General features: G+C 31.7%; 1 protein-coding gene across 5 annotated transcripts in view; it reads left to right on the forward strand.

The window, feature by feature from the left end:
* LOC132753350 (cyclic nucleotide-gated channel rod photoreceptor subunit alpha-like) overlaps positions 1-15,247 on the forward strand; it is a 58,183-nt gene extending 42,936 nt beyond the window's left edge. For 3 of the 5 annotated variants that reach the window (XM_060743804.1, XM_060743803.1, XM_060743805.1), the window contains exons 7-15: positions 4,529-4,628; positions 5,728-5,882; positions 7,548-7,634; positions 8,227-8,323; positions 9,561-9,706; positions 12,723-12,860; positions 13,198-13,339; positions 14,147-14,257; positions 14,556-15,247. In XM_060743804.1, the coding sequence (XP_060599787.1) occupies positions 4,529-4,628; positions 5,728-5,882; positions 7,548-7,634; positions 8,227-8,323; positions 9,561-9,706; positions 12,723-12,860; positions 13,198-13,339; positions 14,147-14,257; positions 14,556-15,029 (1,450 nt within the window). In that variant the 3' untranslated portion in view covers positions 15,030-15,247. Of the gene's footprint in view, positions 1-4,528; positions 4,629-5,727; positions 5,883-7,547; positions 7,635-8,226; positions 8,324-9,560; positions 9,707-11,521; positions 12,165-12,722; positions 12,861-13,197; positions 13,340-14,146; positions 14,258-14,555 lie in introns of those variants that run through there. The other 2 variants (XM_060743806.1, XM_060743807.1) reach the window with 2 other exon arrangements.
* Positions 15,248-16,808: the final 1,561 nt, after the last annotated feature.

Raw genomic sequence — 16,808 nt, forward strand, 5'->3', positions numbered from 1 at the left:
TTTTTCTACGTCTTATTTTTTCGAGACAACTTAAACATTCTTTTGAGTCTGTCATATTCAATTAATATCAAACATGTGTTTACATATGATATAAATATGAAAAATAACAGTGTCTGCCAAAAATAATTTATGAGTCAATTATGAACATTCAAATACTCTCTTTACGGATAACATAATCGGTTACCCATAATCATCGAAATTATCCGAATTTTGACGGAAAAATCCTGATGTTTCTCTTCATAGCCTCCGATCGCCTTTCAGATTTATATTTTAGTTAGTTTTCGTTTAAGAGACAAGCATTCTCACACCTTTGGACCATGAACCGCCCTTTTTATTGAATGGCATGAACATGTCTTTTTGGAAGCTCCAGGATAACTACCGTATGAACACATCTGTGATGTTTCTGAATTCAAAGTTTAACCATCCATTCTTATTTAACTGTTGACGTCTGCCTAAGCCGGTACTAGGGTGCCTTGATTGACGGTATTCAACATTACCGTCCATGACTAGGTCAAATCAAACCGAGGCTGTGTCATTTTCAATTTTGTCGTTTGGGGTGTTTTTATAGACTCTTAGCGGCTTAAAGTGTTTCAAAATCTGTTATCTATGATTGAAAAGAAAAGACTTAAAGAAAATTCAAATAAGAAAAGATACATTCAAGTACGTGGAACACGACTAAATAATTTGAAATGAGGGACTTTTTAAATCTAGGTATGAATGTGCCTGATCATGGATGTAACTGATGAAAGCAACCTATTCCTTTTCCCTACCCCTAATAACGGCTTAAACATTTTAGCAAGAAGTTTTCAATGAAGTAAATATAATTGCAAATACTGGAGCATTTGCCGATTATTATATATGATCGATAAGCCTGGAACTGATACAGAACTGATCTTTGACAGTTGTTTAAAGAATACACATCATTATATTTTAAGAAAACACGTTGTTATCTAACTCCGAAGAATTTTAAACTAAATCTGTTAATGCATCAGCTATTAATGTATCATAGACCTATAAAATGTCAATTTAACAGTTTTAAAGCAAAACAATTCGCTGATAAAATAGGGGAAAAGGAAGCTCCTAAAGAACGCCCAAGATAAAAAAATTGAATGCCGCCCAAAACAATTTCCTAAATCGAGCCGATTTAATGGCATTTTCAATTTTGATGTGTAACCGATTTTTAAGGTTTGCATATGTCTATCTTACTTAATTGTTTTCAAAATGTCTCACTTTTTTCTATCTTATTCTGATGAAAAGGTTTGATTGAACATTCAAATGTTGATTGTATCGCGACCCTGAAGTCTCTCACTAATACAAGACACAAAACACTCTATTGAATTCGTTTAAATCATTTGGGAATAGACGATATTGCATCCCTTGGTGTTTTGTGCTTAGCACTTTTGTAAAAAAGTCGCTTTAATAAGTTACATTAAGCGGATCTGTCAAAAACGTCTGTTTCAATAAGGTTAAATGTCATCCTTTCCTTAAATGTATTTCTGTATTTAAACGGACTGTCTGTACCGAAGGACATAACAAGCAAATATATATCAAGATTGATATGCTTGTAGATAGTTTATCCATAAATAAAGATATTACTAAATATGATAAAAGTGAAAACTGGTTAGTTAATTTTGATTTGCCTCTCTATACAAGTCATCCATTTTAATGGGCGTGGCCCCCATTTAATGGACGTGGTCAGCAAATTTATTATAATGATAACAGTATTTTTAAGCTTAGTATAAAACGTTATAAAATAACAGTAACACTTAATCAATATTTTGTGTAATGACCAAAACGTTACTCATAGGCAGATTGCATAAAATATGATAAACAAAATCAACAAGGAAAGGCGGCGTTCGATGAACACAACCTCCACACGTCCCAGTAACAAATATCAGCGGCAAGGAGCCATCTTTTTATCAGGCTTTATCTTGTTAGTTAGTACAGCTATAGTGATTTGGTATTTTGTATGGAAGGCAAAATAATACTTTGTTTAAATGTTACTTCTTCTATGACAAATAATATTACATTTAGCACTATTTTCGTAGGTGACTAGCATATAACATGTTCTTTAGTAACTATATCAACATTGTTTAACGCATGTTTACTCTTGATAATGGAGTAAGATTTTATTTGTTTCTGAGGCACACTGTGCCTTTAAATTATGAACAAATGAACAAATCTTTATTATAATGAGGCAAAACAAGGGTAATCATCTAAATGTTGTACATGTATATTTACAAAACAAACTTGAACATGGAGAAATATAGATGGTGTCAAACTGTCACTTTTTATATTTATTCACACTATTCCTACCGATCTATGTATCATATATACAAGAAATGTAAGGGATGTTTTACATTTGTGATATTTTACAGTATCATTTAGAGTACGTCGGTTCATTGGTTCCATCACTTTAAGTGTTAAATACCGCTCAAGCCGCTGGTAGAGAGCATGAAAGATGTCGCACTTTTTCATTATCGCTCATGTACAGACTCAATCAAAGCAAGTCTGCAATTTTCATGTAATTTTGTTGTGATGATGCTTTCGAAGGATCACTCTTTATCTAGAGTTTTTTTAAAAGGATGACCACACAAACTATCATCATGACTTTCATATTTAGAGGAAGTGTGTCCATCATTAACAGTTAATCATACGGGAAGGGGTGTGAATGTTTGGAACTATAAGTGGAGAGAAAGTACGAAACATATGTACATGTATTTGCCATTTCTGATTGTTATTTACTTCTCAGACACAATATTTCATTGATTAAAGTTATCTTATAAATCATATAAGATGTTCTTAATTAAGAAGTCATAATCATTTAAATTAGTGACATGTCCTCATCACATAACAAAATAAAATCTTGGTAATGCATTTTCTTCTTTGCTTGAATTTTAATGTTATAACTCTGAACTGAATTGGGAAAATTGTAAACGTCAAACTTGTTGAAAATTCGGTCATTGACTAACTATACCAATTAAACCTACCCACCAATTACAGGAATAGAGTCTAATTTCATCGGCATTTACACAACCTCTAAATAACAACATGTATTTGTGAAGAAGTAAAAAATACAAATTAGGGAAACTATATATAGCACATATTGTACTTTATTTTTTCCCCATTTGGTGTTTTTTTGCCTGTATTGTATTTATTTTGGACATTTGTAGACCTTTTGATGCCAGTGAAATCATTAATGTGTTTATAAATTTGTATTCGGTAGCTATCCAGAAGAAAGTGGGTGGGTGGGTGAGAAAGGGGACGTAAATGTGTACGCCTTTCGAATCCTGGATTTTGAGTTCAAGCGACAGTAGTTACGAGTCCTTAACAGGTCACTGATATGACACCAGTACTGGCTGGTTCCAGGTAGAGACTCGAAAGAAAAGAATCATTAGTTGCAGAATTTAGTTTGACAATCGAGCTAATCCCTTACCCTGTTGGAACCTGAAGTGATTAGCCTATGCAACAAGTATAGAGCCGGGCCGGCCTGCACGTCCAAGTCTGGCCAGCCTCTATACTTCTTGATGAGCAACTTCAAATTTCCCTTAAGATCGATGGACAATTCCAAAAATTTCCGGAAGATTGACAAATCAATTTAAGAAATTGAGATTGAACAGGTTAAGAGTGAATATAAATGTTTTAACTTAATTTCAGTGAATTGTTCAATCAACTACTCTGAACTTCTTTTTTCTCAAATAAAGTAGAAAAACGATTATTGATTTCCACACAAATGAATGCTAATGATGCATTTTGTCAAGAGTTCAGGCCAATGATTTTTAAAATTAGGTATGCATGACTCTGACAACTTGGCTGTTCATTTAATGAATGGGTTTTCCTTTAATTAGCAAATACTGTATAATTTCCACATCCATTCATCTACAATAAATAATTGTATTCTATTTTAACAACAGTAGGCACTTTACTTCAAAGGCATTGACATGCTCTTAGAAAATGCTAACACGGCAAAAGTATCAGTCCTTGCATCGATTTGATTTATGAGATGCAATCGACAATAATACTTAATTGTGGACAATCAAAAATGCTTAAAACACATCAAAGCTTATGATGGAAAAATAACATAATATCACGATGTTTGATGATAAGAACCATTATCTGTATTTTTTGAAGGGGTCGTCTCATACATTACATTGATAAATTCTATCACCATCAATGTAATTAATTTATATTTAATATTTCAGGGGTTGTCTCAAATGTAAGGTTTAAAACAACAACATTACTACCGATTCAGTAAAATACATGTATATGAATTCTCAGGGGTCGTCTCAAATGTTAAATAAAAGACCCAAAAAGTAAATCTCATTAATGTGCATCTTTACGAATCGCCTCAACTGTAACGTTGTAAATCATGTCACCGTCATGTAAATGAATTTGTATTTTCAGCGGTCGTCTCAAGTATGAAAAAACCAAGTCAGAACTGATTTGATTATTAAATATTTTCAAAGGTATTTATAAACGTAACATTTTAAGGCATAAGAATCAATTTGTCATGAATTTATATTTTCAGGGGTCGTCTCAACTGTAACGATATCAACTCTTTAGGTTTGTTACCAGATAAACTCAAGACGGAACTTGCACTTCACGTGAATCTTGGGACGCTCAAAAAGGTATCAATTAACTTTATCTAATTAGATTTGGCTCATTTTCCAGCAGAGTTGATACTTTTAATGTTATTTGTTGCAGTTATTAATTGGAAAGTCTCAAGATTTAAAATGCCTCAAACGCATTCATTAGTAAGTAATTGTCACAGCAATTAAATGTATCAGGGCATTTGGGAGACTATTTTTAGAGTATCACATAAGTTGTTATCTCTTAAAAACTATCAATTTATGTTCGGGGAAAATTCAGAGAAATATAATAATAATTATGAGCCTCTAGTGGGCGTGATTTCATTTTCTTCTGAATGAACTACAAATATACTTGTGAAGATTTTTATTAAATGACCAGCTCTTTTAAAATAACATGGCTTTGAAAAAAAAAACTGTTTAAAAAATAACCAACGCAGTTTGGCTGACCTACATTGTTTTGTATATATAAGATGCGCATAAAAATCGTTTCGTACTCCCCGTTACGTACTTTCAATGTCAATGAAAATGTACGAGTAATAAATAAAAATATTAAGATATCTTTAAAACTATTTATAGTTAGTTATGCAGAGGCGTTAATTTTTCATTCGTATAAACTGCACGGGCTTTTAATTTTTTTAGCGTAAAATTTTGCTTCATAACCTTTCAAAAAAGCATTTCAGTTTGCGTTAAAGATATAATTATACTCAAATTTGTTACTTGTATTTCGAAAATATTGAAAATTGCTACACTGTCTCTTTGTTGATATAAAATCACCGTGTTTTTGACTTCACACAAAGTAGATATGTTATGTTTTAAACACACTATAAGCGGCCACAATATGAATATATAGTGTCATTAAAAATAACTGGCAGCTATTTTAAGAAAGGAACAACTTTACTTGACCACTAACGGTTGTTTTTTTTTGCATTCTTTTATTCAATATAGACATATTGAGTAAAAACTTCATAGATTTCAATAAAGTTCTGTGATAAAATAGTTTTAATAAAAGATGAGCATAGAATATCTTCTTTACTGAAAAAAGTCATCTTATTAATTCAATCATTTATTGTATGTACGCTATCACTTAATAATAAGAATGAACTACACCTTATTGATATACATTTTCATTTCACATCAGGTAACAATATTCCAAAAATGTCGTCCAGAATTTCTACACGATCTGATGTTAAAGATGAGAGCATACATATTTACTCCCGGAGACCTGATTTGTCGTCGGGGAGAAGTCGCCAGAGAAATGTTTATAATTGCCGACGGCGTCGTAGAAATACTTGGGTATGACTTTTGCATTTTTGTTCATAGCCTCTCTAGAAATTAATACATTGAATATTGTCACTGTCCATAATTATAAACGTCACTGGTTTCAAAATTAAGCATATCTTTCTTTGAAGATATTATAGCTGATAATAGATTATAAAAATAAGATTTCATAAATTCAACTATATAAAGACGAAACAATCTATAGGCTCGAGCTTTTCATTAAAGCAAATGGAATTTATTCTCCAAAGCTGTTTTAATTTGTTTGCATTAATTAAGAAACAATATTGAGTCTACAGTATTTTTAGTTTCACATTATTAGGCATGTTTACAGGTTTCCATTTTTAAAATTAGTAAAGTAATATTCAGATCAAGTATTTCATTTTTATTTATAAAGCAATAGTCAGATAAAGTAGTTCTGTGTTACGGGATCATTTCTGTAGGTTAAATATGGTTAATACACAAAGCCTACTTAGTATTTTAACATTAGCACAAGATTGACTAAATTCGCTCTTGTTTTGAAAAGAAAGAATATAGAAGTTCCATCATTGTCATCATTAATGCTTAAATTTTAATGTTTCATTCCCACTGCAATTCTTTTTTCTTTTAATTTACATAAACATACGACCTTAAAATGAATCAAAAGCAAATATACACCTAAAGTATGACCTAACTTTGGAATATTGATAACAAATTGACAAACTAGAACATTGTTTATTGTTTAAACGACGTCAAGAATCTATAGTCTAAAATAAAATGAAAGAAATGGAAACCTTAAACGCCAATCAGGGCAAGAATTTTAAATGTACAAACTCGGAACTCACGTTGGTAAATGTTTGACAGTATTCTGCCTAAGAGTGACATGAAATATGTTTATTTTAAACCAACAATAATGTTCCGATTATACAGTCTCAAGTTTGTCTAGGATCTTAACCTTTTCAGAGAAATTTCGGCGAATAAAGAGCTCCATCTCTAGTCAAATATTCATTTTGTCCGCCGTAAAAGAGGGTGTATAATGGCTATTGCCATTAAGTCGTCTATATAATCATAGACTTATGACAAATTTATATGAAGTTGTCATACATATTCCAAAGTTAATGGATACATGCCATTAACATGGTACTTAAAACGGGCCAAAAGAATGGAAACTGACATAAAGAACTATAAACTTACGGCTTCATCATAACACTATGAATGTTTTTCATATCGTATCTTTTACTTTGGGTTCAATTTTGCTCTTATGACAGTTTCATAGCTTCTCAATTTCAAAGAGCTTTTTGGTCGATGTGGTTCTTCCTTATGTTGTAAACAAATCTATGAATCATCAAAACAAGACTTATGAAGTCGTAAAAATATGGTTTTTATCCTCCTATTATGACAACGTGTTTAATAAAAAATTAGTAAAATATAATGAATATTTTATCTGTGTAATTTGTATACATTTATAAGAGTAAAAATGTTCCTTTACAATGAAATAATATGTCAGCATTTAACAAATGCCGCATTTTGCATGTTGGAAATGAAACAAATATTTTACGAGTTATCAATATAATCATCTCAGAATGTTCTGGAATTTATTTGCACGACGTGTTTAATGTACACTACGTAACCATGACATTTTTGTTGATTAATAAAATTTGATGATACTACTATAATAAATGTAAATATATTTATATGTTCTAGGGACAACAATACAGTTTTAACACAGATGAGCACCGGTGATTTCTTTGGGGAGATAGGTATCCTGAATCTTGACGGAGGAATCAACAGGTTTAAATTTATTCATTTCATTTCTGTAACACGCGCGATGTAATTATTATATATAACGATGTAAATGATCCCCAAAAGACAAAAACATCGATTTTATATACGCCTTATCCTTTTTTTGGACTTAGTTTAGACGAAGCGAAGCAGAAAACCACGGCAAAAAGCTTTTCAATATTATTAAATTTGGTTTAAATAACCCTTACTACGCTTCATATCTTAAATGGACTGGCCCAGTCCCATTTTTAATCGGGACTTAACCGTTTTAAGGGACAGTTTATCAAGTAGTGATATATTGAGCATAGCAGACCCTGGTCAGTCGGCACGCATGTGCAGGGTAAGGTCACACAGTCTCAACAGACTTATAGTTTAGATTAACGACGCAGCAATACACCACTTTAAGTTGAAACAGCTGTTTGGTTACTTATCGTACATATTTTGATATGCATGGAGATTGAGAGATACCTGTTCCATTTCAAGTATTTGTTCAGGTCTACATCTCTTCTATCCATTATATACATTATCTGATACTCAACGAATTGTCAGTATTCATTGTTTTGTGGGAGTAATATTTACATAAGAAATTATATTTTTGAAGGAGAACAGCTGATGTAAGATCTGTCGGATATTCGGAGTTGTTTGTATTGTCCAGAGAAGATGTATTAGAAGCTTTGAAGGACCATCCGGATGCCGAGGTAAAACATTATTTTTTTATTATCTCTCGTTGTATGCTGCGTATCAACGAAACGGTGTGTCATAAATTCAGCAACTTTATCAGGGAATGAAAACAATCAAAACACGTTATAATATGTGCCTTTGATTTGCTTGTTCAAGCAATATATATTTACATGACATGGTTGTTACAAACTGAAAACATAACATATAAAGCATTTTATATGATACATGCAGCAAAAAAATACGTTGCTATGCCCATAAACTAATAGACTAGTAATGAAATTAAAACAGTCTTTTTTTTAATTATAATAATTTTTTTATAATTTTCATTTTATGTTAATATTTATAATTGGTCAGAAATTTATCTGATTATGATAAAATCATTGGTCCTAAACATCCTTGATTGTTCATATTTTCTTAAATATCAACGCTGTGCATTACCGCATTTTGAAAAGATTTCCGCATGAAAATCGCATGCAATGTTTGCATTATTATGCTTGTAGTGCAGGAAAAAGCAAATTTGAAATTTATTACCGTGTTAAATAAAACAATAGTGTCAATATAAAGCAAAACGAAACGTGTATAGCTTATATCTTATATTTCCTTTTCTCTTTTGAGTTGCCGTTGACATTTAAAAATAGACAGCTATTTCGGAGTATCTATTTCCAGTTGCACTGACATTTTAGAACAGACGAATACATAAGACAGAGACTGTTTGCTTGTTATAGTCCGATATTCGAAAATGAAAAAAATACAGCCATAACTTATAACTAACTTATAAGTTTCATCGAATAAGGAACGCAAAAGGTTCCAAATGTCTTCACGTTGAAAGATATATGCTTGTGCTTATTTTATTATGTACAGTGTTTAAACACAAAGTTGAAACTATTTCATTTTACAATCTGTACAGATTATTTTAGTGAACATATGCATGTATATATTGATTGCAATATGGCTATTTATAAGATGTATCTTTAACAGTTTTACATTTATTTTGTAAATGCCTAAAAGATAAAAAATTTATAATAAGAGAAAAAAGGTTGTTTAATACTAGACAAATTTAGATAGAATGCATGTTTTGTTTTATTTTAAAGCTTAAATAGTCTTTATGTTTGTTTTGTATTATTATATTTAGTTTTCTTTGTTTCTGATAAAAATTGGATCATATTGTGCTGTTTGCTGCCTTATATGTGCTATATTGTGTGGAATATTATAGGGTATTTGTAAAATGATTCTGTAAACCATTGTTGTAACCAGGAGATTTTAACACGCTATGCACGTGTAAGGTTGGATGATTTGATGTCCCAGAGGTCACCTACATGCCAAGCTAAGCCGTCCCTCAGTTCTTCCAATAACACTTACGCTAGTATAGAGCAATACGCGAATCCAGCGTTCGTTATCAGGTATCTTTGATAGTAACTGGTTACTTTGCACACACTCGAAACCTGTATTTGTGTATGTAGATATTGAGAAATACATATATCATATAATAGATTACTATATTAACATATTTTTAGCTTATATTAATTTTAGTTTAGACTCATATTGTTCGAAGATTTTGCTTTTTAAAAGCTGACTGCGCTTTGAGTATTTCCTAAATTTCAATATAAATCTTCTCAACTATGAGTTATTACATTCTGTTGTATATGCTACAAAACAGCAATGGTCTGAACATATTAACGCGAATATGTTTCAAAAGGTAAATATTGCAACTTTGTATCTTATATAAAGTTTGTCTTCACCTTTTGTGCTCATCTTTTCATATTCCGCTCCTTTGCTAAATAGAGAGAGCATTAAAGGTCGCAGATTCTTTCCTCGGCCTAGGCACGATTTCTCCGTGACTCTTGAACTCGGATAGGGAGTCTTATTGTCATTTGACCTTCACCGCTATGTACATGGGAATAACACTCGATCGCTTATAGAGAAATTGTTAATTAATGGTAAGTTACCACAGAAAGTCGGTTTAGTGTTTAAATCGGTTTAAAACCGTGCAAACAAATACTCTATTTTTCATATTAGTTATTTTAATCAATAAAATAGATCCAAAACTGAAATAATGATTTTCTTTTCAAAATGATCATTGAGGGTTGAAAAAAGGCAATATGTTATTCACACATTCTGACCATTATATACAAGTACAATATTTGCCATACTGAATACATGTGTCAAATATATTCATCTATAATTAGCCTTATAATGGTCATATATCCTTCGCAATCTCGTAATGTTGTCAAGTTTGAGTTAGACCCACTTGATATGTGCATAAAAATTATAACCTGTCAAAACATGTAGTGTACTTCGCAATTTCACTTGCAGCAAACATGTTCCTCTAAACAGGAAGGGGTATTTAATATGTTAATCTTCCTAATTTGCTCATCCTCAAGTTTGCAAAGCATGAGGGAAAATTCCTACGTGAATTGTTTTCTTATGGATAAATCTGTTTGATTGATGCATAGTTTTTTCTAAATCTACAAATGCACACATTTGCGCCTAATTACAAATCCAAAATAAGCTCGTTTGTCGCATATTTGAAATAATTACGTTTTATTTTAGAATTAATCAAACTAATAAATCCCCTAACAGCCATTTGAAATATTCTAAATCGGAATTAGATTCCTCGAAATTTCTACAGAAAGTATTCGAGCATCAGCTGTTTGCTGAAGCAAATGAAAAGAACCTTTTAATTTATTTGCTTGCAAAAGAAGTTTTCTTTATAATAACATTGATCTTCCTCCTAACAGCTGTTTTTTCGTTATGCATATGAAGTGATATATAGCTTGACTGTTTTATAATATCGTGTATCCGTTTGGTTGGTGACATTAATTAAATAAGTTTCTTTCACGAAAAGTATGCTCAGAAAAAACGGTTTTCTAAAATCTGTTATTGCTCTCTTATAAAAGTTAAGTAACGCACGTAATGATATCTTTACACGGAATGACATCTTAACAAGATAATAAATGCATCTTCTGTTTGATTGTGATGGTTTGTGTTGTTAGCTTCCTTGTATTTAAAGACAGTTATATAGAATATAGTGCACGGTTAGAGACGATTGTATAGAATGTAGTGCACAGTCATAGATCTTTGAATGCTTTTTTGCTTTAAAATCTTGGTTGCTTTTCATTATTTATGTGCATTTATGCTTTTTATTTTGCAATTATTAACAATTAAAGACTAACAGTGTTACTAATCTACTAACACACATGCCGTGCATATTTTAGAATATAATCAGAGAATATGGCCAAAGGAGACTCAAGGAAACCGAAGAACATAGAAAGATGCTAAAGAGTGCGCCAAGCTCTCCTGAGCCATCTTCCTTCAGAGGAGGTAAAGGCCAAAATGGAGGAAACGAGGACACTGCAAGCATAGGATTGATGCATTTTCCTCAAGTCAAATGCTTACAAAAATTACCACAAATGTCACCAAAAATAAAGAAACTTTTCAATATAAGGAATAGAAAAGTTAAATGTAAAGATGCTCAACAAAATTTTGAATCTTTTGAAAATAATTCAATTAAAATTTCAAATAAGTCTACGAACCAAGATATTGTCAACATGGAACGACTTCATCCAAATAAGAACGATAATGGAATAAGATTGCCAGTCTCTAATTTAGATATAATTCGAGAAAAGGATAATTCTGATGTGGAAACTGAACTAAAACCTGACGAAGACAATACCACAAGTAGTACCAAACTGGCTGATCTCGTCCTTAACTTTGCTTAAAAGTCGGCGTCAACTTGGCTACAAAGCAGTACAGTCTGAAGACGGAGACAACGAAGAAACATTTGAAGAAATACCAATTGAAAACTTTACAGTGACTTCCGAAGGCACTTGTGCTTCAAGTAATGTTAACTATGCATACAATGATAAACATGAAGACAATTTCATACGGACTCTATCAGAACAAGGCTCTCAGCCTCATTTATTTAAACGAGAACATACTGTTGAATCTAGGTTAGAAAGCACAGGAAATATAACTAACATTTCTACTCCTAAAATAATACTAACACCAGATTCTGACCACGTGATCAGGTATTTAGCAGTAGCCTCTTTAACTAACCAAATCTTTGTTTTATTGTTCAAATACATTTCTATTAGTTGATCTGTTCTTTGAATATGTTTCCTTTTTGTTTCCGCTTCACCCAACTTAAAGCGGAGTGTTGCTAAATACCTTTATCAACTTTTTAACAGTAATAGTATTATTTATATTGATTCATAGCATTGCAGATTCAAAGCATTGCAGATTTCGCCATCATTATTATTTTGAATTAAGTAATATTGCAATGTGTTCAAAATATAAGGATATAAAAGATGTTTAATTACGCGGAATGATTCAAGATAAATTATTAGACCGTTGTTCTATCTTTTTTTATCAGTCCGTTTATCAAATACAATTTACAGCATGTTCTTTTTCACGTAGTGAGAGCAGTGCGGACGAGAGTGATAAAGACACATTAGATGGTACACCTGTCTCCAAACCATATCTACCAATACGCAATCATCTGTCACGTAAAAGTAGTCCGTGCATTCTACCGATACCAACAACGTTAGACGACAGGTGAGTCGTGGAATCTTGGCAAGTTTTCATATGACGTTTCTGTAGATATCTTTTTTTAATTTACGAGTATATATTTGTGTGTCGTGTATGTGTGTGTTTTTTTTTTAACAATATTACATTTTAAATATTTTAGCAAGAGGTATTCTATGAGATAAACATGTTCTCAATATCTTAACAGTAGAAGCTTCGTATCTTCTTTATGTGTAACCAAAGTAAGACGACTTTCATTGTGTAATTTCATACTTCCTGTTTATAAGTAACTTGTGTTTGCTGGGTCAAAAACTTGGTTGAGTATGGTTGAGTCTAGACGCTAAATCATAATTACTTATTTCTTCAGGAGCGGAAGAAAGTTCAGTGCGCCTCCTCTTGATCTTCCGATAGAAGTACCGTCTTTCTCAAACTTCCGAGGTTTGTCAGGCAATACGAAAGAAATTTCCGTTACCCTCGACAGGTTTAAATCTCAGATAATGCAAAGACTGGTAATATGTTTTACTTTTCACCAAATATTGTTTTATAATTTTTTACCAAATATTGCTTAAGCCGGTGCTAGGGGCGTAGACGGTAGTTTGTACTTGACAGAACAGGCCCAATCTAACCGAGCCTGCAACATTTTTAGTTTTGCCGTTTGGGACTTTCTTTAGGGATTCTTATTTTCTCTATTTTACAATACCAGTGGCGTACATGGCCTAGTGGTTAAGGTCGTTGACTTGAAATCACCTCGATAAACCGCTTTTGATTCAAATCACCCCTAAGACTTTTGATTTTTTCATGCGAGGAAACAATGAAGCTTACTTACGAAACGTCGGTGGTTCTACCGAAGTTGCTGTTTGAACCTGAAATAATGCTCGGAGGGGCACCTGAGATGTTTCTCAACAAGTAAAACCGGAACGTTGCCATAATTATGACTTCTGTTGACTATATTGCTGCTATTTAAAACCCAACGAGGAAGATAAATTTACCCAATAAAAACGTTTAAAATTCGATCATACATCAGTTTACAGCAATCAATCATAAACAGTTATATAGTTACACTGTTTAATCTGTATCCTCGAGAAATATAGTAAAAAGGATAAATAAATTTCTATATTAACGTCTGCGCGATCATAAATTCACTCACTTACGTTGCTAAATATAGAAGTCCTGTATATGTATTATGGTCTTAAGATAATTAGATCTTTTTTGCAATTCTGATAATATGAACATGTTTATTAGCTCATTTCGTTCTGAAACGTTAATATTTATTCTCCACACGAGTGCTATAATTGTCATTTCAAATCATATTAAAGGACAATATGGAGACATCGAATAAGGAAACCCAATGTCGTTTACAAGAAACGCTGATGCTTCAGGAGAAAATGATGAAAAACATGTTGAAGAAAATGACATGTAAAGATAAGGTAAACTGTCTTACAATGTACGTTCCGTTTGATATAAGTTAAACAACCAAAATGGAAGCTTCATATAATAAATGAAGCTAGAAGATAGATAATGTTAGGTAACAGCACACTTCAGAAACACTTAACTCTTATACATGAAGTTAGCTAACATAAAGCGCATTAAAGTACTAGGTGCTTTATTATAAGCGCACCATGAACAGCATGATTATCTTTTAACGTTAACGACATCTTAAAAAAATTAAAGGTTATTTGCCAAAACTGTTAAAATAACATTTGAGATATTTATTTACATTTTCAGCTGTTGGGTAAAGACGACGTCTCGAGTGTAAGGTCGGACACAAATGATAATAAGTGTGCAAGGAGACAAGAATCAAAAGCCAACGAATTTTATTTGAAACCTAGTCAAGCTACGTGTAGAAGTTCCTCTTATTTATCAGCTAGTTTGCCATCTGCTTCCTATCATGACAACAAAAGTATACCACATACAGAAAGTGACCTGTCTTATTCGAAAAGTTCTGAACAAGCTGATTCCACCAAGTATGACACGAAACAAACTTCATTTAAAAAACATGTGCGTAGAATAAAGAAGAGCCATAGTTTAGATTCCGAAAAGACAAAAAGCGCTAGTGAAAGCGGAGATGTTATTTTAAATATCAGTGAATTAAGGACAAACACTGAGCAAAGCGAAGATGTCTATGTTCACAATATAAACAAACTATCATCGTCAGAAAGCGAGGATGAATTTATGGATTACAAAGTTACACATTTATGATATGCTACAATACGTTAAAGTAAAATATTTTTATCGTTTTGATTCTGTTAAAGGCGAAAGAGCTAAATGGACAGTACGTAAAGCAATCCTTCCTACTTACGAAAAAGACATGGTGCACAAAAAATGTTTTGGAAGTTCATGTTTGCAAAGCAATAAAGTTGTTGAACAAATGATAAGGGTTTAAATCAATACGCGACCACATAAATTAAATTATACTGAGTAACACTTCCTGAAATGTTCACTGTTCAATATCCTAATGTTTGACTGTTTAAATATTTAACTTATTTTTTAACTTCCACAATACATATCCTTATCATTGAACCCCCTTCAAAACAATAGATAACAGAAATAAAAACAAAGTAATGAAAAACAAAAATATTACAAACCAAACAAATAAAAATAAGCAAACAAAATGCAAGCACAATTTATTACAGAAACTAGTAAATAACACAACATGTAATAAATTTTTAAAAAGAAACAGATGTATAAACGTTAAAAATCTGGAAACAAAATGATCCCTCGGAAGCCAATGCTTTGCAGAATAACTATAATTACATATGATACATCATGGGAGTGTTTAGTCATAACGGCTTTCTTAAATGCCACACGGCAACCTCTCATTTACTGGTATAGGAAAACCCCAGAAAGATGTTTCTCATGCATACTTTTTATTTGACACCCAAGCATGACCACCCACTTTCGTATAGGTTACTCACATGAAAGACTTGTCCCTGTAAGGCAAGCAAGTGATTTGAAGCCAAGCCAACATTTTACTCTACTCGGTCGCAGAGGGTCTGCAAAAATGAATACATATAACCACATCAAATTATCACTACAATAAAATATCAAGATATCGTGTCTCGGTTCTATTCTGCTTAAATTTCGAATACGCACATTGTGCCTTTTAAAAAGTGGTTACTGTGAAAATAAAAATATTAAGATTGTTTAAATAATATTGTATTAAAGTGACATTATGATTATTTTTTCATTGTCAAATTGACTTTAACTGACTACATATTTCAATAAACTGGTCGTTATAATGGTGATTGACCAACACATGATATTTGAAAATGTTAGGGGTAAAAATTAATATACCTAAATATATATAAAAAAACTGCCCCAATCTTTTTATAAATTGAAAGTTACAGATACAGATTACAAAAGAATAAGTAGACACACTTCACAGGGCCTAGTGAGTTATTTATCGTTCATGTGAAGTAAATAATACAATTTACAGGAATTATGAGAAAATGTTAACTTAGTTTGACTTTCACCTGTTCACTCTATATCTACCCATGGATGGACATAATGTCACTTTAAATGTAGTGTTTTATGTTAACCTTTCTTATTTAAACTTTAGTTCTTTGAGGATTTAGTGAAAAGTAGCTTTTCTTTCAGAACTAAAATGTAAATGTGATTCTTTGAAGGTTCAATCAATTACATTTAATCCATTCATAAAGTAGTTTGATGTCAATACTGTCATGCAACAAAGCTATTTGAATATTAAAATAACGGTGTTACAAAACTTTCAATATAATAGTATATTTCGATATACTACCGTTTCAATTTGACTTACAAATGGAAATTGATCAATGTTTAGGTATGTCAAGTTAATAATGGATACAAATGCACTTTCATTTAAACACGATACAAGTATGACATTTATAATTTTTAAAAAAATAAAGAAAAGCGATTTAGATTGAACATAGTATTAAAATATTAATTAATTCTTAAGTCCATAGCCGCACTTTTTATATAAAATGTCTCAACTTAACAGTA

This window comes from Ruditapes philippinarum, unplaced genomic scaffold, assembly GCF_026571515.1.
Source record: "Ruditapes philippinarum isolate M1 unplaced genomic scaffold, ASM2657151v2 ctg2047_1_1_1_1, whole genome shotgun sequence".
In the NCBI taxonomy this organism is placed as follows: Eukaryota; Metazoa; Mollusca; class Bivalvia; order Venerida; family Veneridae; genus Ruditapes; species Ruditapes philippinarum.